The 27,006-nt window shown below is 43.4% G+C and overlaps 1 protein-coding gene across 4 annotated transcripts in view; it reads left to right on the top strand.

Moving 5' to 3' along the window:
• COL14A1 (collagen, type XIV, alpha 1) overlaps positions 1 to 27,006 on the top strand; it is a 270,892-nt gene that overhangs the window by 42,432 nt on the left and 201,454 nt on the right. For all 4 annotated transcript variants that reach the window (XR_825786.1, XR_825785.1, XM_010846187.1 and 1 more), the window contains exons 2-5: positions 8,157 to 8,282; positions 13,337 to 13,453; positions 18,106 to 18,249; positions 26,538 to 26,627. Coding sequence is in view for 2 of the 4 variants with exons in the window: in XM_010846187.1 (XP_010844489.1) it covers positions 8,174 to 8,282; positions 13,337 to 13,453; positions 18,106 to 18,249; positions 26,538 to 26,627 (460 nt within the window). In the remaining 2 variants the exon portion in view is untranslated. The remainder of the gene's footprint in view (positions 1 to 8,156; positions 8,283 to 13,336; positions 13,454 to 18,105; positions 18,250 to 26,537; positions 26,628 to 27,006) is intronic.

Below are 27,006 nucleotides of genomic sequence, written 5' to 3'. Positions count from 1 at the left end.
CACACACCCACCCACACACACACGCTTCCCCCCGACACACACACACCCCTTTGCATCTGAGCCATTCACTGGGCTGCTCCGATCCTACGTAAGGTCTTTCTGGGATTTAGAAGAAAGTCCCTTGGGGGTAGACCTGTTGGGAGGAGAAAGGGCGCTGCTTCTCTGGAGACCAGTTTTGCACACGAGCTGGAGAGAAGGCCTCTGCCTTTCCAGCGTTCCTCAGCCTCGGCCAGCTGCAGGGCGTGCGGTGTGCTGGCTGTGTGCGCCTCAGCCCTGGCCACTCAGTCACTGATCACGCAATCAATATCTATCGATGGGCTGTGATGCGCTCTGAACGTTGTGGAGCATGGGTTGAACTGCCCACCTACATGTCTTCCAGTACCCAGGACTCAGAAAGTAGAGTTACTGGGGCCGTGAAGTTAGCTGGAGAGTCACAATGGGGTAACAAGCAGAGGCGATCTGTTGGAGACTGATCACCCTTCCTGAAGATTTTTCACTTTTATTAATATTTTAAACAAATTTTAGCCTTGTTAATTTCCACTAATATTTGTTTCAGGTATCTTTGGTTTTTATGCTTACCTTTATTAATCCTTTCCTTCAACTTAATTAGGGTTTTTTTTGCTCTTCTTTTTCTGTCTCTAAGTGAAAAATTAGATCATTGATTTTTAAATCTTTCTTCTTTCTTATGTGAATATTTATCTCTAATTCTTAGGTTGCATTCCACAGATTTTCAGGTGGAAAATCTTATTTTTATTCCCTTTCAACTATTTTTAAAATTTAAAATTTCCATTGTGATTTCTCATTTGACCCATGGATTAATTAGAAGCATGTTGCTTAATTTCCATTTTGAGTTTGTAAAGATATATTATTAATTTCTAATTTAATTCTGTTGTCAGAAAACAAACTCTGCAAACTTTGAGGCTTTTGAAGTTTATGAGCTCTCATTTTAGGGCCTACTCATTTTACAATGCCTACTTTGTAAGAAAAAATTTTTTTAAAGATGTATCCTGTAGTTATTGGATGCAGTGTTCAATAAATATCAGTTAATAGCTGACAGAGTGGAATTATTATATTAAGTGTATATTCATGTATGATTGCTAAGTTTACTGACTAGTGAAGGTGACAGTCGCTCAGTTGTGTCCGACTCTCTGCAACCCCACGGACTACACAGCCCATGGAATTCTACAGGCCAGAACGCTGGGATGGGGAGCCTTTCCCTTCTCCAGGGGATCTTCCAGACCCAGGAATTGAACCAGGGTCTGCTGCACTGCAGGCGGATTCTTTACCAACTGACCTATCAGTTCAGTTCAGTTCAATCTCTCAGTCGCGTCTGACTCTTTGTGACCCCATGGTATGCAGCATGCCAGGCCTCCCTGTCCATCACCGACTCCCGGAGTTTACTCAAACTCATGTCGTCATCGAGTCGGTGAAGCCATCCCGCCATCTCATCCTCTGTCGTCCCCTTCTCCTCCGGCCCTCAGTCTTTCCCAGCATCAGCTTTTCCAATCACTGAGCTCTCAGGGAAGCCCTAATGGACCCTTTACTCTGAATTGTCCAGAACTCGAGGGCGTGGTGGTTGTTTTTGTTTGAGTGTCGTTCACCCTACTTGTGGCTCACTCTTTTCTGAGGCACCCTTTCTCGATTTTAGTCCCTGGCATTCCTGAACTCTTCTGCCCTTTGACACTTTATGCTAATAAGACTGTGGCTTTCCACTTGATTTCTAATCTCAATGCCTGCACAGTGGGGAGTTTGCTCAGAGGAAGAAAGACAGTCACCAAGCTAACAGTAACACAACTAGGGCTTTATTTCTAACTTAGAACTCTTTTCTCCTGTGTCGTAAGGCTAACAGAAAAGAGTGATAAACACTGATTTCCTCCAGGGTCTGTTTCTAAGTAGACTTCTTAACCAATCCTGAAAAGCCTTTTGGTTATTCTAGACGTGAGGAGGTGCTCTCTAGTGGTACTTTCACTGGAGAGAAGAAATTAGGAAAACTAGCCACGTCAGCACCCTGGGCTGTAACATCAGCCCTGTTCTTAGTCTTTGCTTTCTTATCTGCAAATCTGTAGACCCCGATCATCAGCTGGCTGTAAAGTTCTCCTATGAGATGCATCTGTTGTTATTCAGTAGCTAAGTCGTGGCCAACTCTGCCACCCTGCGAACACAGCGGGCCCGGCTCCTCTGTCCTCTGCTACTCCTGGAGTGTGCTATCTCCCAGAAGTTAAAATGGATATTAGAGTAATAATGTAGAACCCAGAAAAGGGCTTCCCAGGTGGCTCGGTGGTAAAGAATCCACCTGCCAATGCAGGACACAGGGGTTCGATCCCTGGGTCAGGAAATCCCCTGGAGAAGGAAATGGCAGCCCACTCCAGTATTCTTGCCTGGAGAATCCCACGGACAGAGGAGCCTGGCAGGCTGCAGTCCATGGGGTCATAAAGAGTTGGACACGGGTTAGTGACTAAACCACAAAGTCCAGAAAGAGTTCGAACATAAAGGTCATTTTGTTCAGTCCCCTGCCACAAACCCAGGACTCCCTCTACAACATCTCTCACGGGTGTGACGCAGCCAGCTTCTTTCTCAGACCTGCGAGTAAGAGGGACAAGCGTGTCCTGAGTGCTGGAGAATGTTTCGGTCCAAATCCACGTCTGGGTGGCTCCCTCTGTTGATTCTGGTGCTATTTGCAGAAGCTGCACAAAATGATCTTGGTTTATCTTCCACGTGAAAGCCCTTCAAATATTTGAAGACATCTATTATGTGCTTCTGAGTCTTATTTTTCCTAGGCTTAATTCATGCTTAATCATTCCCATGTCTTTCAAATGTTCTTTGCATGGGCTTGTCAACCAGAACTGCTAAGTCTATGGATTATTCTTAAGTCAAATATTCCAAGTCTTCTTATGGTTGATGATTTTGAACCTGTACAGAGCTGTCATCTGGACAAGGATAAAAAATGGATAGGAATGTTCTTAGAAAAGTTTAAAGTAGTTCAGCCATGCGGATAATGGTGCCTGTGTCCTTATCTGGATCTTCTGTCTTTGTCTAAACCTTTATACCAAGTTCGTCCCACAGCCTTCATGAGATGGGGGAGATAAAGACTTGTTGAGTCTCTTCGTCCTTTAGGATCTACCCAAGCAGTAAATTCATTGATGATTTAACTGCCTTTGCCTTACATTCTTTCAACTTGTTGCTAGCATGCTGCTGGTTAGAACTTTTTGAGAGCCACCTGTGTTTCTAAGTACATGATTTACATCATCACAATCCTATAAGGTAGATGTTTGAGTGCACATTTTACAGATAAAGAAACCAAGTCATGGAGTGGTTACACTAGTTAGTCGGGGGCCCCCAGCAAGTCATTGGTGGGTACGTCTTCCTCGAGCCCAGATTTCTACTCACAGCTCCAGTCTGTGTCACCTCTGATGTATTTCACACTTACTTCATTTAGTTTTGTAAATTTGCTTGTGGTCTTCTTTTTCAATAAAATTATAAGTGAGCTGACACAGGGATCATATAGTAGGAAATTTTGTATCTCCCTTAGAGTAGAGTGGCTTGGTGGCTCAGAGGGTAAAGAATCCTCCTGCAGTGCAGGAGACCTGGGTTCCATCCCTGGGTAGGGAAGATCCCCTGGAGAAGGGAATGGCAACCCACTCCAGTGCTCTTGCCTGGAGAATGCCGTGGACAGCAGAGCCTGGTGGGCTACAGTCAGGGCTATTACAAAGAGTTGGACACGACTGAGGGACTAACACGAGCAGAGAGCTTTGGTTATGGTAGGACTCTCGGTAGTGACTGCTGGAGTGAAAATCCTGAAACTACAAACAACAGTCTCTTGCAGGGCCGGGTATCCCAGATGGCTGGCAACCAGTTTATGGTTTTCTTGGATGTCAGCACTGACTGAGTAGAACATTATCCAGCTTTGCATGTATGTGTGTGTTAAGTCTTTGTGTGTGTGTGCATGTGTGTTTATATGAGTAGTTTACACAAACTTTAGGATAAATATTTTAAGGGATTTTGATAAAACTGGCTTGCATAAGGCCTCTACTCCTTCTTAAACTTAATTGTATAAATGAGATCGGATAAAACAAACATATGAAGTAGAGGACAGGTCAGTTAGTCCTAATGGGGATAGTTTTAAGTTACTGATTGCATAATCGAGTAACAGTGTTTTGAGAAAACTTGTGCTAAACATTATCAACTTTCCCCAAATTGAGTTTATACCTTCTGTAGTAATACAGCTAAATGGCCATTTCTAACATGATGTTGTTAAGCCAAAAAAAAAAAAAAAATTAAGGCAGCGTTATTTGTTTTGTGCAAGGTTTTAGGCAATGTTTCAGCAAATTAGGCTTTGACATTTTAAAAATATCTCATGGCAGTTTAGCAGAAATTGGAATTTTTTTCTTGCCCCTATTTTACTGTCCAAATGAAAGACTTGGCATAAAACCTTGGGAAAACAAAAATTCCACTTCTCCCAATATGGTATTACTTAATCTCATTTAAAATAAACAATAAGAAAGGAAGAATTTAAAGAAAAGCTATGGCTACAATTTTTTTTCTGTGTAAATAATATGCAAGGAAGGACTGGTACTGAAGCTGAAACCCCAACACTTCGGCCACCTGATGAGCTGACTCACTGGAAAAGACCCTGATGTTGGGGAAGATTGAGGGCAAGAGGAGAAGGGGACGACAGAGGATGAGATGGTTGGATGGTGTCACTGACTCAATGAATGTGAATTTGAGCAAACTCTGGGAGATGGTGAAGGACAGGGGAGCCTGGCGTGCTGCAGTCCACGGGGTCGCAGAGAGTCACACGTGAATTAGTGGCTGAACAACAGCAATAACAAGCAGTTTTCAGAAAGCAGTTGCCAAGACAAGGGCAGCAGCCATTCACTGGTCTGTTACTTGTTCACTGGTTTGTTATTTGTTTATAGTGTGTGCCACGCAGATCGGCTTCTCACGTGGCACGGTAGGCGCTGCCTCACATGCCGGGCCTGCACTGGACTGCCGTGCTTCGGTGAGCAGTACTTTGCACTGCAGCTTGGAAAAGGGCTTCCTGTCCTGTGTTAGCGCAGCACTGTGGGATGCCTGAGAAAACCCCCGCTTGGTGCTTACCTCTCGCTTTGCCATGCTCTCATTGAGCCTTGTGGTTGTAATATTTGGGGAACAAAATCTTAGAATATTTGTTTTGGGTTGAGAGTGATTCCACTGTGCAGTTCTCCTTTGAGGGGCATGGTCTTGGTCCTGATGGAGCTGATGCCTGCTCCTATATCTGTTCAGACCCCCCATAATCAGGCCTTCTGTCTACAGAAAAGTCACAGCCCTCTGGAGTGTGCGCGTGCCAAGTTGCTTCAGTTGTGTCCAACTCTGTGACCCCGGGGACTGTAGCCTGCCAGGCTCCTCTGTCCATGGGGTCTCCAGGCAACAATATGGGGTGGGTCGCCACGCCCTCCTCCAGGGGATCTTCCCAACCCAGGGACCGAACCCGGGTCTGGGGCACTGCAGGCAGACTCTTTACCTCTAGCGCTGCCTGGGTAGTCCCACGACCCCTGGGATGACCCACCCAATCTTGTTCTACCTGCCTTGGTAGGGTTAGAGGTCTCCATGACTCGGGCCTTTCTCCCTGTATTTAGTTTGAATTCTCCGTTTGTCCCATTTCTTCTGTGCTCTGACAAATAGTTGGTTCACTAATCTGTAACAAATTAATAATAAACTCATCCAGGCTAAAAAGCCATATATATTATATATAAAATTGCGACTCATTATGTTGCCCATTCCATTAGGAATTTTAAGGGGCTTCCTGTATGTGAATGTCTTAATTTAAAATATTCTTTAGTAATTAGCATTTTGGAAGCCTGGTAGGCTGTTTGGGGGAGATATTTTTTGGACCTCTAAATATAAATGAGTACATTCTTTAATTTTTTTTATTATAGGACCCTAACGTGATTATTTATGTGATTATTAAAGCACGTGTATCTTCCTTTAGTTGCAACATGAAAGAGTTGCATGGTAGACTGTCACTGGATATTATAAAAAGTAGTTGCCAAGAAAAATTTTTTATGAATGATTACTTGAAGGAATATAATTATTTCTCTGGATATACTGTGTTACTCTGGAATAAAACCAGATTAAGTTTAAGTGCATGAATCATCTTAAATCATATTGTTTTGAAGGTTCATAGAGTTATCTTTTGCTACATTCACTGAAATAACTCTTGTGTTAAAAAGGCAATTAAAGCTTGTATGTGGCTGCCCAAGCATATCCAGAGAAAAATTAATGGCCTCTAATAAAGAATATTGCCATAAAGACTAAATAAACAAAAAGAACAACAACAACAACAAAAATAAGAGCAGAAAAGCAAAGATAAGTACAGAGCTAATATTGCAAGTTAAAAAAAAACTATCCTCAAAAAATTGTAATCTGGACAAATATTTAGCTTGTCCATTTTGGAGAGAAAAGAGAAAGGTAGGAAAACGTCAGTTTGATGCTAAGAGTGGAGCCTTCCCAAGTGGCTCAGCTGTAAAGGATCCGCTTGCAGTGCAGGAAATGTGCTTCAATCCCTGGGTTTGGAAGATCCCTTGGAGAAGGAATTGGCAACCCATTCTAGTATTCTTGCCTAGGAAATCCCATATTCAGAGGAGTTGGTGGGCTACAGTCCGAAGGATCATAAAGAGTCGGACACGACTTAGCCAGTAAACAATAGCAACAGTAAATGGAGCTATAACCAGAAAATATGTTGTCTATTGAGAGATCACACAACTCTGTGCTAATAAATGTGAAAATCAAAATGAAAAGATTAGGGGCAGGATGGGGAGGGAGGTGGGAGGGAGGTTTCAGAGGGAGGGGACATATGTATACTTGTGGCTGATTCGTGTTGATGTTGGCAGAAACCAACACAATGCTGTAAAGCAATTATCCTTCAATTAAAAAATAAATTTAAAATTAAAAAAAATCAGAAGAATAACTTCATGGGAAAATATCCAGACTAGAAAACCAAGAAGTAAATAAGCTAAGTAGATTTATAAATAAGACAAAAGTTGTGTAGGAAATAGCTTCCTAAAGGGAATAGGCTCATATGATTTTTCTCTCTCAAATTATTCTTTGGCTTTTAGAGAGTATGTCATTCTCATGGTACTTAAGCTATTGCAAAACAATGAAAATATAGAAAACTTTCTAACATTTTTAAAAATGAAGCTAGAATGATCTTGACACCAGACCTTTTAAGAAATGAATACTCTCAGTCAATTTTAGTTATTAACATAGATCTAGAAGAAAACAGTTATACAAAATTGACATGATATAAAAGCAATAACACGCAGATAAAAGAAAGATAAGTTAGCTTGGGACGAGGGTTCCCTGAGGGCTCTTTAGACCCTAAAAAGTGTCTGATTAGCAGATGGTAAAGGGACTCTTGGGTAATCCAATGAGTTGCAGAGACAGTCTAGGATTGCAAAAATTCAGGCCTGGGAGCACTGTGAAGGCTTGCTCGCAGACCCAAGATGGACAGAATCTTGGAGGCCCTCGGACACGTCACTGCCTAGGTCTTGCCTCACAGAGACCTGACTCTTCATCTCTAAAGACTTGACTGGTGTCAGTCTTACAGGAACTTTGGAAGAGCAAGCAGCAGCAAAGGGCTGCATTCCACGTGAAGTCGCGGTGCTCCAAGTCCTTCCCATCCCCTAGACCTGCCTCTGTGAGTTATGTGACCCTCCCAGGGGGACCCTGTGTGGGCAACTTACAGCACCTCCTGAGCAGAGCTGGGTTCTGCTGAGAAGCCGCCAAAGAGGTCCCAGTCATCTCCTTCTTCAGTGAGCTGCCGGGTAGAAGGACCACCGACGACTTCACTATGGGAAGGACTCAGGAAGCAGTTGCTCGCCTCAGAGGTGCTGCGCTCTAAGTGTGCAGCTGCCCCCGGCATCCGCGTCAGATCCAGAATCAGTCCGTGTTAGTGAAACAGGGGGGTGACCATGGATTCCCAATCATTCTCTTCATTTACAGCATCTTGTAAAGAATCTTCCTGTTCCTAGTTTATGTTAGAGTGAAATATGCATGCCCTAAGGATCGATTCACGTCCTGACAATACCCACACATGTTGGCTTGTTTGCCTGTCCCAGATGACTACATATGTTTTATGTCCAGCCTTCTCAAAATACCCCTGTGCTCTCTGTTTCTAGGACTGCTGTTACATCCCATGCGGAAAACAAGAAATAAAATGAAGATTTTTCACTGCAAGATGCAGTACTGGGTGTTTCCAGCATTTTTTGTGATTACTTATCTTTGCACCATTGTCCAGGGTCAAGGTATGGAAAACTTAAAAGAGATTCATGGGGCCTGGGAGTCTGGCCATGTTGGTTCTGATGATCATTTTTTATCTTATTTGCCTTACTAGTGCTTCACTGGCTCAGCTGTGCTTTTAGGCAGGTCACGTGTTGGCTTTTTCTCAGTTTTACCAGCTGTTTACGTTGTAGAAATGTGGCACAGCTTTGATGAAGTTACAGGTCACTAGTGGCTGAGCATATTAATTTTGCAGTAGATGGTTAAATAGCTCATTTTTAATATACTTCTGAAATGTCATGCAAATTTAATAACTAAAGTCAAATTTGCAAAATCAGTTCTATTAATAGGGAGCTGTAAGGCATGTGCCTATGTGTCTTGATCATGCCTTGTCTCTTAAAAAGAGTGTCTACAAGATATTTCTGCCACTTCATACCTGGTCCTTATTTTTGCTCCTTTCTTTAAAACTGAATGCACAATCTAAAGGTTACTAAGGGCCTAACAGACGCTGAATAGATTCTATGCAAGAAAAAAAGAACCCTCTAGCATATCCCATGACAAATTTCCCTCAAATTTTAATTTCTCCTACTTATAGAACAAGTGTTCTCTAAATGCATTTAGTTAAAAAATGAGATAAAAGCTAAGGTCTTTTCTTGTTTGTTTGGGATTTTTGAAGATCACTTGGAAAAATAAGCCAAATAATTTTCTGCTGTTTCAGTATCTTTTGCTGAAGTCGTTTCTTTGAGATAGCTCCTAAACTGTGTTTTGAAAGGGGAAATACTCTTGATGCCCACGTGGCTCCATTTCTATCACTCAGAGATTTCTGGTTGCAAATAAAATAAACTTTCTCTGGCTAATTTAAGCAAAAAGTATATTTACTGGTAGATAATGAAGTGGTTCATACAATAGTTAAATAATCTTTGGAATGTGTAGGAATCCGGGAACATGCTAGATATAGTTTCTAGGAACTAGTGACCATTTCTTTGAGGGCATGTTTTTGGAACGAAATGTCAGAGCTGTTTTCCATCCTTCCATGGCTGGACACAAGTTTCAGATTCTTGGGAGAGTCTGCCTGACTGCTTTGAGTTGTGTTCTCCCCCTTGGCCAAGGGAGGATGGCTGACAGATAGCCAAGGCTCCGAGCAGCAGGGAGGGCGAGCTGTTCCTTGGAAGAAAACCAAGGCGCTGTTGGAAATTCAGAAGGGAGGTGACTGTGAGTAGGGAGGAACAGAAGATCTTCACGTTAGCGTTCCTTGGTGAAAGGCAGTGTTTCCGTGAGGGACTTCCCTGGTGGTAAAAATTAGTGTTTCAAGAAATTAATGAGACTATTCCATTAGAAATAAACATAGGTTGTCCCTTGTCAAAACAGCAAGATTTCAGTTGAGTTGAGTGGAAGTAAAAGAAAGGAAGGAAGGAAGGGAGGGCAGAAAATCAGTCCTTTAATGAATTGTCATATTATGAAATGAAATTTCCTAAGTACCTGGTAACAGTGAGGCTTTTTTAGAATGAAATAAACATTCCTTTTCTGCCTTTGAGCTTTGATTTCTATGAGGATGATTGTGGTGAAAATCTTTAAAGAAAAATCTTCCCTCTCAAAAAAAATACAGCACAACAACAACAAAAAATACCCCTGTACTTTCAGCAACGAGCCTAACCCTGCAGTCAAGCGCTGGATGCTCCTTAGCCTCCCCTTGCAGCCCCCCTTTGGAATGAAGGTTGTATTTTCACAAATGTTGTACCTGGCCCTGTCTCACACAGAATGCCTGACGTCAGTGTATGAAAGATGGGTTTGCTGGCTTACTCTGGGTTCTCAGCATGTGCCAGAAATCAAGCTTTACATTTAATTTTTGTCTTTTTTAAGAGGAATAAATTTTAACTGTTGAGTGGAGGTTGGAAGGAGGCTTGGAGGGAGTGGATCTATGTATATATAGCTGACTCACTTTCTTGTATAGCAAAAAGTTTTTCTGTTGTACAGAAACTAGCACAGCATTGCAAACCAATTATACTCCAAGGGAAAAAAAAAAGAGAGAGAGAGAGAAATAACACAGTCCCATCTACAACTGCATCAAAAAGAAAAAAATACCTTGAAATTAAAAAAAAAAAGATTTAACTGACACAGATTGACTTTTGAGTCAAGTTCATGCAAGCATCTATATTTATTACTGGAGTTAAGTACATAAACTTATTGAAGGGGCTCCTGAGTGCTTGCAGAAAGAAAAATCACGGCTCTGGTATTAAATATACTCACGTTTTTGGCCCGTGAGATGAGAACGATGGCTTCTGCACTGCGCTCGCAGTGTTCCCGTCCATCTTTCTGCCCTTGCTTTGGCGGAAGTCCCAGTGCTGTCCAAACGTGCAAGCGGAGCTGTCTTTGAAGCTTGAAGCTGTGACCTCAGGCTGCTTTCTTTCTTTTCTTGCTTTTTTTCCCTAAAGGCAAAAACTTGAAGGAAATGTAAGCTTTGTGTCTAACCAAGATTTCCTTTTAATAACTGTGAGACTGTTTATGCATACATAGGCAAAAGACGGGTTCTGTTGATAAAAGAAAATGGCAATATTGCTTTTTGCTAGTAGTTGCAATGGGACCGTCATCATATGAACCATTTGTGAATTGTTTCTGAACATTGATGGATTGGGTTTTTGCCTTTGCTTCACTTTTATTTCCTGGGGTGGTTCAATGGCAGATACTGCCATTCTGGGTTCTGGAGCGCCATCCGTGCTCTCTGGGCGTGATCTGGGGTCTGGGTGTGGTCCGTGTCACACTCATCACTTCTGGAGGTTCAGAAGGTCTGCTATTGACTAAAAAGATGTTGCAGGCTAGAAGCTCGCCTGGGTAGCACACACTACAAAGATTTCTAAGATTTAACCTAGGAATCCTGAGTGTTCATTCTTTGCCCTCCTTGAGATGTCAGGCAAGACGCCTGGGTGCAGATAGATCAGGCGATCCTTCGGGGACTGCCCAGGCGGCAGCCTCCCCTCTGCTTGTGCTCTTCACTCGAGGCTTCCCCGGTGTGCCCGCCCCCTGCCTCCGTGAGTTCATGCCAAACCTCGCAGTAAGCTCGGCCAACCATGTCTACCAGCCCACTGGCAAGGTTTGGCTCAGAAACTGCATGTACTGTTTAACATTTTTAAATTCTTATTTTTAATTTTCTTCTGTAAATAATAAGAATCTATCTATATAAAGATTTTTCTCCCCCAGTTCCAGAGGAAGCAAACTAGTATCAGTGTCTCTGTTCATCCAAATTTAGGTTTAGCCAACCTTCTCTTGTAGCTTGGAATAGTAGTTCTTATGATAAATCCGTACTTTCCCATAAGCTGGAGAAATGTAGACTCATTCATGTCAAACCGAGAATGGGAAGCTAGTGTGCTTATTGCTCGACTAGCATTCTTTACTGAAATGTAAAGAAAGTGGAAAGAGAACACTGCTCTTGCGATTGTGTTCTTAGGAACTCACTGATTTCAGATGAGTGGAGAGTTGAGGAGTAAATCACACATTCTTCTAGCTCAGTGAAGGGTGACTTCTTAATATAAATCTTCTCCTGAAGAAAAAGAGCATTTTGTTTGGGGTCAAAGATGGTCACGAGCCAGTATGTGAACCTGGATGAATGTCTTAGCGTCTTCTTGCTCCCCTTATGTATAAAATTGGACAGTAATATATTTTTGTGAGTATTAAATAAGCTTTAGAGATCATCCATTAGATGAAGTGAGGCTGGATGGGAACAAACATTTGTTGTACATATTACAACAGATAATGTCCACTGTTCTCTTTAACAATGTTGCTTATTCTGTGCCACCTTTTCTAAAAACAAGGCTTTGAATGGACAATCACTTGCTCAAGATTATTCATCTAATAAATGACAGAACTGGGAACCAAACCCCACATAATACTACATACCTATTGAAATGAGTATTTCTTTCCTTCCCTGGACTCTGTCGTAAAGTGGGAAAGAAAGACCAGGCATAGAAGTAGGTAATAAGTGCTAACTTTTCTGTCAAGTTAAATTTTCTTTTGTGACAAACTAATTTGTATATTATTCAGTAAAAGTCTTATGAAAGGATTTCTTTTGAAATTCTGGAACATTGATGTAGAGTTCCAAGAACATGTTTTGAAGTTTGAATGACTTACACAAAAAAGCAGTATAGACCTTTTTAGTGAACTATTGGAAAAGATTGATCTTATTATTATAACATGTCTGTAATAGCCTTAAATTATCATATCATAAAAATTAATGAATTAATAAAGTGGAAACCTAAAGGCATAAAACAGATCATAGTCTACCTAGATTACAAAAGTTCATGTGTTCAAAGCAGAAACGTTCATCCTTGTACCATAATAAAATTATTTGCAAGGTCGGCTTCATTAAGTTAGACTAGGATATTACATTCTAACCCTAAGTCAGAGTTGTTTGTCACAAGATCAGTTCAGTTCAGTTCAGTTGCTCAGTCGTGTCCAACTCTTTGCAACCCCATGGACCACAGCACGCCAGGCCTCCCTGTCCCTCACCAACTCCCAGAGTCTATCCAAACTCATGTCCATCAAGTCAATGATGCCATCCAGCCATCTCATCCTCTGTCGTCCCCTTCTCCTCCGGCCCTCAATCTTTCCCAGCATCAGGGTCTTTTCCAATGGTCAGCTCTTCGCATCAGGTGGCCAAAGTATTGGAGTTTCAGCTTCAACATCAGTCCTTCCAATGAACACCCAGGACTGATCTCCTTTAGAATGGACTGGTTGGATCTCCTTGCAGTCCAAGGGACTCGCAAGAGTCTTCTCCACCGCTACAGTTCAAAAGCATCAATTCTTTGGTGCTCAGCTTTCTTTATAGTCCAACTCTCACATCCATACATGACCACTGGAAAAAGTACACAAGATCAGCACTACTTGGCAAATGCTTACCTCTTGAGTCAGAGACAGATGCTCTTGGGTTTGTGTTATTTTGCAAACAGATCAATTCACTAATGGGGTTGTAGAAAGAACGTGAAGTCTTGAGTCTTGAGTATTCTGATTACATTACTTTGGCTTTTCAGTTTAACAATGAAAGCTTAAAAGCTTCAACATTTAAACAATTTTTGTTTTCCCTTTTCAGTCGCTCCACCCACAAGGTTAAGATACAATGTATTATCTCATGATAGTATCCAGATTTCATGGAAGGCTCCAAGAGGGAAATTTGGTGGATACAAACTTCTTGTGACTCCAGCTTCAGGTAAAAAAATCAACTGTGTTTTCGAGTGTTAGCAACTTTCGGCACATAGGAAACTAAGATGTATAGTGCCAAGTGTTGCTTTAATCTCATTCGAAAGACTTGTGTTTTATTTAATCTTTTGAGCTTGAGATCTTATCCTCTACTCAAGAAAATAATATTGCCTCAAATCTAAAGCCTAGCTATTGGGCTCACCGTAATTTTCATACTATCAAAAATCCTCCCTACCTCTGTTTCAACGTGGTTGAACACTTTTGGTCTATGGACGCTTGAAAGTTACCTCCAATGGTTGTGACCAGCTGAGTAAATTATGATTAATTATGTTGTTCTTTAGTTGCTAAGTTGTGTCCAACTCTTTTGCAACCCCATAGGTTATAGCCTGCCAGTCTCCTCTGTTCATGGAATTTTCCAGGCAAAAATACTGGAGTGGGTTGTCATTTCCTCCTCCAGGGGATCTTCTCCTGCCAGGAATCAAACCTGGGTCTCCTGAGTCTCCTGCATTGGCAGGAAGATTCTTTACCATTGAGCCACCTACAATTAATTAACTTAATAGAATATTATTCAGCAATGATGCATTAAGTTATAAACTCTAAGTAGACACGGTGGGCATAAATGATGCATTAAAGCAAGAAAAGCAAAAGTTAAACAGACTTACTGATCATGAGGATAAAATAGTTGTGTAAAACTTTTAACAATTACATTTTGGTTGTGTTTTTTCTTTCTCATTTCATGTTTTTGATTTATAATCAACTGAAACAGTACAGGGCGTGTTGGGAATTCCCTGGTGGTTAGGACTTGACGTTCTTGTTGCCAAGGCCCAGGGGTTCAATCCCTGGTCAGGGGACTAAAATCCTGCCAGCCATGCAGTGTGGCCAAAACCCAAAACAAACAGAAATACAGAGCGTGCAGAGGAGCGCTGCTGCTGCACGGGGGTCACGGAGACTTGGTTCCAGCCCTCGTTCCTCCATTCCAGCTGCTCGTTGAGTGTCTCAGCGCCTCAGTTTCCTCCTCCAGGGGACGTGCGACAGTATTGGTGCCCGTCTCATGGGGTTGCCGCGAGGCTTGAAGCTCAGAGCGTGGTCTGGGAACGGCAGCGCCCGTTGCCTGAGAACAAATACAGAACGTGCGGCCCGCAGCCTACCCTTTGCACCTGCGCCTGAGCGTGAGGTTTCCCGCGCACATTCACGGGAAGGACTGGCTGTGCGGACTAAATGAGCCGGTAGACAAAGCACGGCGGTGCCCGGCCGATCCAAGGGCTCGGTAAGCCTTAGCCGTGATTGTAGCAAGAAGCTCCGCAGTGTTCTCTCAGGTCTCCCTTCTTCCCATAAAATCCAATTTCACATAGTCCATACATACTCAGTAATAGCCTGTTTGTGTAACGTGTATGTATTTATATAAATGTAACATTTGCTCCTTCTGTTGGTGATAAAAATGGTCACAGAGAGCTGGACCCCCTTCTGTTGGAGGCCTCATCCCAACTCATTTAAAGAGGAAGACATGCTCTGTTACTTCTAAGTGGGGACATCTTACTCTGTAGTGGATTTAAAATCTCAAAACAGACAGATGACATGTTTGGCTTCTTGCTTGGTCACTAAAAAGAAACCTTTCCTTATTAGCACATGTTAGGCACAGACTCCATAGAATGACTCTGGTTCAGAAAACGACACACACTCTCCCCATGTTGACCCGCGGAAGTGACTCAGTCATGGACAGCTTTACTGTATTCTCAAGCCTCCGTTCAGAGTTTTCATTGCAGAACACTGCCCGACTTTTAAATAACTTTGACTTCTAAAATTGCAGTTTGTTTTCTAAACTAAACCATCGTGGGAAATTTAAGAGGCTCTTGAACATTATTGTGATGCTAACGGTCAGTATAAAAGTCCCTTATTTGTCGTACCTCTGAGAATTCCCTTTGTCTTGAAAAATAATTAGTTTCCCTCCAAGTAATCAGTAGGTTAATTTTTTCTGATTAAGTGCTGGTAACACCAAACTCTTCGGTACTCCAAGCAAGTGTGACTGAAGGATCAGGCCCTTAGAAGTGATGTGGAGGACTTCCCTGGGGGTGCAGTGCGTGGGAATCTGCCTGCCAGCGCAGGGGACACCGGCTCAATCCCTGGGCCAGGAAGATCCCACATGCTGTGGAGCAGCTAAGCCTCTGCACCACGAGTGCTGAGCCCGTGTCCTGCAGCTCCTGAAGCCCGCCCGCCCACAGCCTGTGCTCCTCAGCACGATGTGTGCACGCGTGCTAAGTCACTTCAGTCGTGTCTGACTCTTTGTGACCCCATGGACTGCAGCCCACTGGGCTCCTCTGGCCATGGGCTTCTCCAGGCAAGAATACTGGAGTGGGTTGCTATGCCCTCCTCCAGGGGATCTTCCCGACCCAGGGATCAAACTCATGTCTCCCCGAGTTTCTTACGTCTCTTGTGTTGGCAGGCCGGGTTCTTTACCAGTAGTGCCCCCTGGGAAGCCCCCATAGCAAGATAAGCCACCGCATCGAGAAGCCTGCTCACCACAGCTAGCTGCTGCTGCTGCTAAGTCGATTCAGTCATGTCCAACTCTGTGCGACCCCAGAGACGGCAGCCCACCAGGCTCCCCTGTCCCTGGGATTCTCCAGGCAAGAACACTGGAGTGGGTTCCATTCCTTCTCCAATGCATGAAAGTGAAAAGTGAAAGTGAAGTCGCTCAGTCATGTCCGACTCCTAGCAACCCCATGGACTGCAGCCTACCAGGCTCCTCTGTCCATGGGATTTTCCAGGCAAGAGCACTGGAGTGGGGTGCCAGTGCCTTCTCCCACTACAGCTAGAGGAAGCTGCAAAAGCAGTGAAGACCCAGTGCAGCCAAGAATAAATAAACAAATAAAATTATCTTTTTAAAAAAGAAATGACTTGGGTGGTTTTTCAATCAACTTCAGCCTCACCCCTCGGCCATCTCTGCTGTAGCGTCTCCAAAAGCAGACCTCACTTCCTGCTTAAACACCCCAATGACAAGCAGAAACGGAGGAAGAAAGCAGATAATTTCTCGATGAAAACTGGGTTTATTTTCCGTGGCGACCCAGTGTCCATGCTGCCGTGACCCAAGCCAGGAAGACAGTCTTGACACTCCGGTATTGACTTGATCAAGCCTAAAATAAATAGAGTAAATAAAAGGAGTAATAAGTGAATCTAGACGAAGCATGTCTGTAGCTATTTTAGCACTAGGAGATGAGCTCTGCATGTTGCTTATACCAGTCTTTCCCAAAGTGCTTTCCAGGATATTTAGCAGGATGTGATAGCTGTTACATAATCAAATGGTTTAATGGTCAGATAAATTTGAAGAATGCCATTCTAAACAGAGGTAAAGCTTTTTTATTACAGGATTCTCAAAGTCTTTAAACTAGTATACCATATGTCTCTCAGGAATTCTAGAGCACAGAGTTTTTCTAAGGCATTTTTTTCTTTTTCGTGAAACACGTAGTGCAGGATTCATCTGATGCACTTTGTCAAGGATGAGCTTTAAATGACAGGTGTTTCTGAAACCAAGTTTATCCTCTGGGACATAAACGCATGTATAGAGGTGGGTTTGGGCAGGAGACAGGCTCAGCTCTGCCTTACAGCGGTGGGCAGCAGAGGTGGCATGATGATCATTTTTCAGACTTAACATAACTAGTTTTATTGTATTGAGTGCTAAGTGACTTCAGTCATGTCCGACTCCTTGTGACCCTATGGCCTGTGGCCCGCCAGGCTCCTCTGTCCACGGGATTCTCCAGGCGAGAATACTGGAGGGCGTTGCCACGCTCTCCTCACGGGATCTTCCCACCCAGGGACTGAACCCGCGTCTCTTATGTCTCCCGCGTTAGCCGACGGGTTCTTTACCACTAGCACCACCTGTGATTAAAATACTGTAGCCTGTGTTATACTTGATTAATTCAGCAAATTTCTGGCCCTTTTGCTGCTACTGCTGGAGGAGCAGTTTTAAGTTAATTTTCCTTTTCTCAGGCAGTAACCACTGCCAGAAATAGAGAAGAATGCATGTCTGGAACTTTGCTGTCAAGTTGATACTGAATCATTAGCGTTTTCAGCAAAACTTAGAGGTCAGTCTGGTTTGATGGAGAGACCATGGGAGTTTGGGATCTTTTCCAGAAAGAAGCTAACTTTTAAGTAGCCAGACGATGAGTGGTTCCTTCAGCATTCTGAGCCAGTGATGCTCAGATTCAGGGTAATTAGATCGCTAATGCTTCAGACATGCTTTGACTCGCTTTAGAGAGGCCGTAGGGAAAGTGACAGTGTTGGAAACTGCGTTCAGCCCGTCCGTATCTTTCCGTTCATTTTCAGGCGGCCTTCTTTCCTTGCAAAGTGTATCTGACACTCAGGGCTGACTGTCTTCTGATCTCAGGCCATGGCTTTCCCTAGTGTATCAAAGCAACAGTGTGTTATGCGAAAGATGTTTGTGAATGTGTTTTCACCTACTTTAGACAACTGTTTAAGCTGTCTAATGCAAAGAGTAAAACTGAAAATGAGGATGGAAATTATACGAAAAATAAGTATTATGCATACTCACCATTATACCCGTTTTTAAATATCTTCACCTTTAAAATCTAGATTTCTGGTTAATGAAATTTCTTAATGGACACAGTTTATGTACTTCTTAGAACTGATTCATCTTCTGTTTTATTTTAGGTGGAAAAACCAATCAGCTGAATCTCCAGAACACTGCAACGAAAGCGATTATTCAAGGTCTTATGCCAGACCAGAATTACACGGTTCAGATTATTGCATACAATAAAGACAAAGAAAGCAAGCCAGCCCAAGGTCAATTCAGAAGTACGTATTTCCAGAATAGAGTGCTGCCATGGGACTCTGTTCCAGGGCTGAGTCTGTCGTAAATATTGTGCCAGGTTAACCCTGGATTGTTCAGATTTGACGAGATCTTAGGAGACCTTCAGTCTAATCTTCCGTGAGTTCCTTCTGTCTCCAATACTCACTGCTGCTTATCCTTTCAGTTTTAGTTTAAAAAATTTTTATTGGAATATAGTTGCTTTATGGTGTTGTGTTAGTTTCTGCTCTGCAGCAAAGTAAATCAGCTGTCTGCATGCATAGACCCCCTCTTTCTTGGAGTTCCTTCCCATCAGGTCACCACAGCACATGGAGTAGAGCTCCCTGTGCTACAGGGTAGGTTCTCACGAGTTATCTATTTTAAATGTGTGTGCGCAACTGCTCAGTCGTGTCCGACTCTTTGCTACCCCATGGACTGTAGCCCGTTAGGCTCCTTGGTCCGTGGGATTCTCCAGGCAAGAATACTGGAGTGGGCGGCCATTTCCTGCCCCCGGGGATCTTCCCGATCCGGGGATCTTCCCGATCCAGGGATGGAATCCACATCTCGTGTGTCTCCTGCACTGGCAGGCGGGTTCTTTACCACCGGGCCACCTGGGAAGCCCATTACGTATGTTAATCCCAGTCTCCCAATTCCTCCCACCCTCCTTTCCCCACTTGGTGTCCATATGTTTGTTCTCTGTGTCTCTTCCTGCTTCGCAAATAGGTTCGTTGGTACCATTTTTCTAGATTGCACGCATATGCATTAATACATGGTATTTGTTTTATATTACTTCACTCTGTAACAGTCTCTAGGTCCGTCCACGTCTGTGCAAATGGCACAGTTTCGCTCCTTTGTGGCTGGGTAACACTCCATCCCATGTGTGTGCCACGTCTTCATCCGTTCCTCTGTTGATGGACATTTAGGTTGCTTTCGTGTCCTGGCTATTGTAAATCGTGCTGCAGTGAACAGTGAGGTGATGTATCTTTTGGAGTTATGGTTTTCAGTATGGAAGTGCCTTAAAAAATTAAAAATGGAACTACTGTATGACTTAGCAATCCCACTCCTGGGCAGATATCCAGAGAAAACCATAATTCCTTAAGTGCTGGTTTTTAAATCCTCTCCCTGACACTGTCCCTGAGCCTTATCTAGACATGTCATCTACCCAGTACATAATAGCTACTCAATAAATGCTTTTAGGACTCTGTGAAAGAAGGTGCTGTCTCTGCCGCAGGAGAGGGCTGGAAAGAGAATGGATGGGCGATGTCTTCATATCTGAGTCAGTCTCAGATACTGAGTTGGTCAAAGGAGTTGCATCCGGAGACACTCTAAGCAGAGGGGAACGCTCTGGGGTGGCCCCATCCATGATGGCCCTGTTCCCTTAGGAAACTTGTCCCGATGTTGAATTTAGAAGTTATCCGCAGAGGTCCTGATTCTTTCGCCTTTCAGGAGATGTTCATTCATTCACTAAATTTTTTTTTGTCACTTAAGTGCGTGGCCACTAAGTACCAGGCCCTATTCTAGGCACTGGGAACCCGACACGTTCCTGCCCCCAGGGACCGTATAGTCTAGGGCCCAGAGATCGCAGCAGCCCCCTCTTCCTGGAGGCGTCTTGTCTGATTTGCGGGCAGAGCTTTGTGTATCATGCACGTGAACAGGAGAGGCTGGTCCTGGTTAACTTCCTGTGTTACTTCACTGTTAAGATCAGTTCAGTTCAGTTCAGTTGCTCAGTTGTGTCCAACGCTTTGCGACCCCGTGAATTGCAGCACGCCAGGCCTCCCTGTCCATCACCAACTCCCGGAGTTCACTCAGACTCACGTCCATTGAGTCAGTGATGCCATCCAGCCATCTCATCCTCTGTCGTCCCCTTCTCCTTTTGCCCCCAATCCCTCCCAGCATCAGAGTCTTTTCCAATGAGTCAACTCTTCTCATGAGGTGGCCAGAGTACTGGAGTTTCAGCTTTAGCATCATTCCTTCCAAAAAATCCCAGGGCTGATTTCCCCCAGAATGGACTGGTTGGATCTCCTTGCAGTCCAAGGGACTCTCAAGAGTCTTCTCCAACACCACATTTCAAAAGCATCAATTCTTCGGCACTCAGCCTTCTTCACAGTCCAACTCTCACATCCATACATGACCACAGGAAAAACCATAGCCTTGACTAGATGGACCTTTGTTGGCAAAGTAATGTCTCTGCTTTAGAATATGCTATCTAGGTTGGTCATAACTTTCCTTCCAAGGAGTAAGTGTCTTTTAATTTCATGGCTGCAATCACCATCTGCAGTGATTTTGGAGCCCAGAAAACTAAAGTCTGCCACTGTTTCCACTGTTTCCCCATCTATTTGCCATGAAGTGATGGGACCAGATGCCATGATCTTCGTTTTCTGAATGTTGAGCTTTAAGCCAACTTTTTCACTCTCCTCTTTCACTTTCATCAAGATGTGTTTTAGTTCCTCCTCACTTTCTGCCATAAGGGTGGTGTTATCTGAGGTTATTGATATTTCTCCTGGCAATCTTAGACTCCTTAAAAAAACCCCAACTCAACATTAAGTACAATTTTAAACTTAAAAAATCGACAGAATTGTAAAATCATCCCCTGAATACCCATCAGTGGCTTCAACAATTAACCATTCATGGTCAGTCTTGTCGGTCTATACCCCTACAGCCCCCTGTCTCGTATGATTTTGATGTAAATCCCAGACATCGTTTCAGACAACAGCGGCTTACTTTTGAATTTATGTTTTAACTGGAGGATAATCGTTTATGATGCTGTGTTGGTTTCTGCCATGCAGCGATGTGCATCAGCCGTAAGTACACACACGTCCCCCCGAACCTCCCTCCCATGCCCACCCCGCCCCACCCCTCTGCCTTGTCAGGAGCATCAGGTGAAGCTCGCTGGGTTACACACAGCTTCCCCAGCTGTTTCGCGTACGGGGATGCGTATGTTTCGACGCTGTCCCTCAGTCTGTCCTTCCCCTTCTGTGTGCACAAGTCTGCACTCCGTGTCTGCAGCACCAGGCTCGCTCCTGCAAACAGGTTCAGCGGAAACATTTTTCTAGATTCCATATATGTGTTAACGTTCAATATTCTTCTCTTTCTGACTCACTTCACTTTGTACAACACGTCCTAGGTTCATCCGCCTCACAAAACTGACGCAAATGTGCTCCTTTTTATGGCTGAGTAAATTCCATTATATATATGTACCGTAACTTCTTTATCCATTCATCTGCCAATGAACATTTAGGTTGCCTGCGTGTCCTAGCTATTGTAAATTGTGCTGCAACGAACACCGGGGTGCACGTGTCTTTTTTTTTTTTTCTTCCTTTTTTTAAATTTTATTTTATTTTTAAACTTTACACGAACACCGGGGTGCACGTGTCTTTTTTTTTCTTCTTTTTTTTAAATTTTATTTTTAAACTTTACAATATTGTATTGGTTTTGCCAAATATCAAAATGAATCCGCCACAGGTATACGTGTGCTCCCCATCCTGAACCCTCCTCCCTCCTCCCTCCCCATACCCTCCCTCTGGGTCGTCCCAGTGCACCAGCCCCAAGCATCCAGTATCCTGCATCGAACCTGGACTGGCGACTCATTCCATATATGATATTATATGTATTTCAATGCCATTCTCCCAAATCTTCCCACCCTCTCCCTCTCCCACAGAGTCCAAAAGACTGTTCTATACATCAGTGTCTCTTTTGCTGTCTCATATACAGGGTTATTGTTACCATCTTTCTAAATTCCATATATATATGTTAGTATACTGTATTGGTGTTTTTCCTTCTGGCTTACTTCACTCTGTATAGTAGGCTCCAGTTTCATCCACCTCATTAGAACTGATTCAAATGTATTCTTTTTAATGGCTGAGTAATACTCCATTGTGTATATGTACCACTGCTTTCTTATCCATTCATCTGCTGATGGACATCTAGGTTGCTTCCATGTCTTGGCTGTTATAAACAGTGCTGCGATGAACATTGGGGTACACGTGTCTCTTTCAATTCTGGTTTCCTCAGTATGTATACCCAGCAGTGGGATTGCTGGATCATAAGGCAGTTCTATTTCCAGTTTTTAAAGGAATCTCCACACTGTTCTCCATAGTGGCTGTACTAGTTTGCATTCCCACCAACAGTGTAAGAGGGTTCCCTTTTCTCCACGCCCTCTCCAGCATTTATTGCTTGTAGACTTTTGGATCGCAGCCATTCTGACTGGCGTGAAATGGAAAACTATGGAACGCTTCACGAATTTGCGTGTCATCCTTGCGCAGGGGCCATGCTAATCTTCTCTGTATCGTTCCAATTTTAGTACATGTGCTGCCGAAGTGAGTACAGCACGCGTCTTTTTGAACTATGGTTTCCTTAGGCTATATGCCCAGTAGTGGGATTGCCAGGTCATATAGTAGTTTTATTCCTAGTTTTTTTAAAGAAAGTCTCCATACTGTTCTCCATGGTGGCTGTATCAATTTACATTCCTACCAACCGTGCAAGATGGTCCCCTTTTCTCCACTTCCTCTCCAGCGTTTATTGTTTGTAGACTTTTTGATGAGGGCCATTCTGACCAGTGTGAGGTGATACCTCATTGTAGTTTTGATTTGTGTTTCTCTAATAATGAGCAATGTTCAAATAACAGTAGCTTTTTAAAGGGTTAATCCACAAACCGGGGAGACCCTGGGTTCTAGGACTCTGTGTTCAGCCGTGGATTTTTCTATCCTCCCTTCCTTTTCTTCATTCTCTTCTAAGTAACATTTTATAAGTTGCATTTTGTGATTTTTTTCTTAAAAAAAAAAACTCTATTAACCTGCTACCTCTTGAAACTTCTGAACAAAGACATTTGGCCAATCCACCTGTCAGCAGGACATACAGATGTTTTAAAATGTTACATTCTTTTGAGGTTCACATGTCTGAAAGCTCTGGGAAAGAGTTTCATGTTATTTTCACTATAAAGCAGCCTCTGTCTCATTTTATTGGCACTGTGCTTCAGTCTCTGGCCTCTGACATTCCAACGTGAGTAAGGGAAATAACTTTTCTTAACGTTTGTGAGAAGCAGGAAAAAGGACAAAGAGAAATGATTCATTTCACTTTAGTCTTAAGGTTTAGTGAGATTGATTGCGGCAAATATTCCACTGACTAGCAGCCTAAGAAGCATAAGTAGCCTTAAAAAGCTTTGTTAGCTGCTTCCTCGAACGTTTAAAAGGAAATGCATTTGCTTTCAGCTTGCTTAGCTCTGCTGAAATAATCTTAGTGAAGCCATCTACTTGCTTACTTAGATAAATTATATGAAGCATATATATATATATTTGGGTGGGCGCGTGCTCCCCAGGTGGTGCCGGTGGTAAAGAACCCACCTACCAGTGCAGGAGACATAAGAGTTGCAGGTTTGATCTCTAGGTCGGGAAGATCTCCTGGAGAAGGAAATGGCCACCCACTCCAGTATTCTTACCTGGAAAATCCCATGGACAGAGGAGCCTGACAGGCTGCAGGCCATGGGGTCGCAAAGAGTTGGACACAACTGAAGTGACTTAGCATGCATACAGGCATATATATATTTTTCAGCTCTGTTATTTTTATTGGCAATATAGAGAGCTTAGTTCTTCCCAAATAACATTTTACAGGAAAAAATTAAAATAACTTTGTTTGGAAGGCTTCCTTTTCCACTTTGCATTTCAGTTATGTGTTGGCTCCCTGTGAGGGGGAACCAAATGCTGGCCTCCTCCCTGGAATCCTTTCATGCTTGGGTCCAGGAAGGTGAGAGCCCAGAAAAGCCCTGTGGATGTAGGTTTGAAATTAGTGCAGGGATTCAAGTTCTTCATCAGTCAGTCTTCTGATACCCAGGGAAAATAAGTAACAGTCTTTGGATTTTGAAGACAAAGAGGCATGTCTGCACTGTCAGGATTCCCAATCAGGTGCGTGTATTTGGGCCTTTAAGTAGTTAAGCAGTTTAACGACTTCTGCAAATGGGGAGATGATTTGTGCCTGTTACTCTGTGCATTAACTCCATTAGCGCACAGTAGGGGCATGGTGGTGGTGGTGGTGTGAGTAATCCTGCTTCGCTCTCGACAGTCTGTTTTCCAATTGATTTTGCCTCCTCCGTGAGCAGCTTGGTGTGACCCGTGCGTTACATCTTGTGTGTGACCTAAGAACCCAATTCAAAGTGACTTACTGCTGCTTTTTTCCCCTTGTTCATCTGTAGAATGGATTTTGGCCTATTTTGGCAAACGTTTTTTTGGCCACTATTTTTCTCTTTGGAACTAATTTTGCTAATCTCTGCCTGAAACATCTTGCTCATATTTCAAAGCTTGGCCCAAATGTCGCCTTCCTGGTGAAATTTCCCAGTCTCCACTTTTGCAATTATTCTTTCCCGGGCCTATTTCTACTTTAGCACAACTCTCCTCCTATCAGAGTTGCGGACTTCTTTTCTTTCAGGGAATGTAAGCCGTCTGAGGTCACGGCCTACGTGTGGGTGGGGTTGAAGACGTGGATTTGGAAGTCATCCAAGGAGAGGGCGATAAAATTGTAGGTGGGGTATGCAGAAATGTGAGGCAAATGTTGTTTATGATTCTGTTTCAGGAATGGAAGCAGCAAAATGTTCCAAAGAACGAGAATGTAAACGGGGGCTGAGAGGAACGTGAAAAAACCCAGGATAAGGCTTTTGTAAAAATTGAGAAAGAAAAGAATTTAAAGGAAGGGGTGTTCCAAAGTGGTTAACCCTTACAAAGAAATCAGAAGATGAGGTCTAAAAAATGGATTTAGAAAATTAGAACATCAGTGGAAATAGAAGGATTAAGGCAACTTGTATTTATTATGATTTTCAATCGCGGAATTTAATCTCAAGTACCAGAAAGCCAAGAAAGGCTTCTAAGGGAAGGAATCATAAAACTAGAGAAACCCGACCTTGGCAGGTAGTAAGTCTGAAGTCTTTTCAGCAGTGGGAAGCCGATAGAAAGAAGAGGAGGAAGAGATGATAAAGGCAGGATTCAAGGGGTAACCCTGGAGAAGGCAGGAAGGATGGTTCAGAGGAAACCACTGTTTACCCCGCAGAGCTCACCTTCCAACAAGTTTGCTGATTCCCATGAAGTGAGTGCAGTAATTAAATGGAATATCTTGCCATGAGGTCACTTCCTCATTTCACAGGGTATTTTATTTGTGCACATAGAGAGAAGTCAATGGCACCCCACTCCAGTACTCTTGCCTGGAAAATCCCATGGATGGAGGAACCTGGAAGGCTGCAGTCCATGGGGTCGCTGAGGGTCGGACACGACTGAGCGACTTCACTTTCCCTTTTCACTTTCATGCATTGGAGAAGGAAATGGCAACCCACTCCAGTGTTCTTGCCTGGAGAATCCCAGGGATGGGGGAGCCTGGTGGGCTGCTGTCTATGGGGTCACACACAGTCGGACACGACTGAAGCGACTTAGCAGCAGCATTGCCATTTAGCGGTGACTCAGGGGCTTCCCTGGTGGCTCAGACAATAAAGAATCCGCCTGCAATGTGGGAGAGCTGGGTTCGATCCCTGGGTTGGGAAGATCCCTGGAGACGGGATTCTTGTCTGGAGAATTCCATGGACAGAGGAGCCTGGACTGTAGTCCATAGGGTTGTAAAAAGTCAGACATAGCCAAGCAACTGATACTAACCAACAAATAACTTAAAGCACCAAACCATGGCAGGAAAGCTGCTATGGAGAGAAAAGGAAAGCTGGTGGAGCAGATTGGATCGAATGTATTCAAGGCCCAAGGGTCATCTGGGTCCTGAACTTTTCATAATGGAAGTCATGAACAAGTGCTACTTTTTATTAGTAGGAAATTTTAAGTTTGAAAGAAAATCTTTACTGAGTTCTCCATCTTTTATTGCAGATAGACCAACTTCAAATGAGGATATATGTGGCTAAGACCTTTGTAGAATAGGGGCCACTCACAGGCCTCCCAGAAATCTGAAGACATAACTTAAACCCTATGCCAACACCTTCTGATTTTATAGATATGTTTTAGCTCCTTAGCCTGCTGATCCTTCATTCCCTCATGTCTGAAATGGGGCTAATCTTGAGATTTTATGTTATACACGATTAAATTTGATACATCTGCCCGTAGTGAATACTTGACTGAAGTAAATCTGTAAGTGACTTCTATGCTTTCCCATGACAAGATTGAAAAGAATAGCAGCTCCAATCTTCTAGAATGAGATTCTACCATGTAGCTAATTTCTACTTAAAGCTCTAAATACTTGCAAGGAGTTTAGTAAAAGCTCATTGAATATTTTCTTTTAGGTTTTAACCTAACATGTTGCTGTATTTTTACTTTTCTTCCAGTTAAAGATTTAGAAAAAAGAAAGGAGCCAAAACCCAGAGTCAAAGTTGTGGACAAAGGAAGCGAGAACAAACCATCTGCACCCGAGGAAGGTCAGACCTCACTTCTGTTTGCTTGCTGGGGAGGGTGGGCTGTCCTCAGAGCGCAGGCGCCCTGCGTTCTGGCCCCGCTGCCTCGGAGGAGGCGGATCTCCTGTGAAGCGTCCCTCGGCCTCTCTCCTCCCCTCCCCGCACGGAGCAGCTGTCAGCACTCCCCTCTCCCTTGCGTTCCCGTGTTTAACACACCACTAACTCCTAGTGAAGGCATTTTCTATTGAAATACCGACAGAATCTGTTCATTTCTTTCCGTGTCTATTGCCAGTACGCCGCTAAGCTCCCCTTTCTTTGCTGGTGCATAGTATTTAGCAAGATCTCAATTTGCTCTCTGCCCAGAGGTTAGAGCAATCCTCGCAAAACAAAGCCAACTCAGTGT

Source organism: Bison bison, unplaced genomic scaffold, assembly GCF_000754665.1.
Source record: "Bison bison bison isolate TAMUID 2011002044 unplaced genomic scaffold, Bison_UMD1.0 scf7180017864233, whole genome shotgun sequence".
NCBI lineage: Eukaryota > Metazoa > Chordata > Mammalia > Artiodactyla > Bovidae > Bison > Bison bison.
The sequence above is the reverse complement of the archived record's forward strand: the minus strand, read 5'-3'. Positions and strand labels throughout refer to the sequence as shown.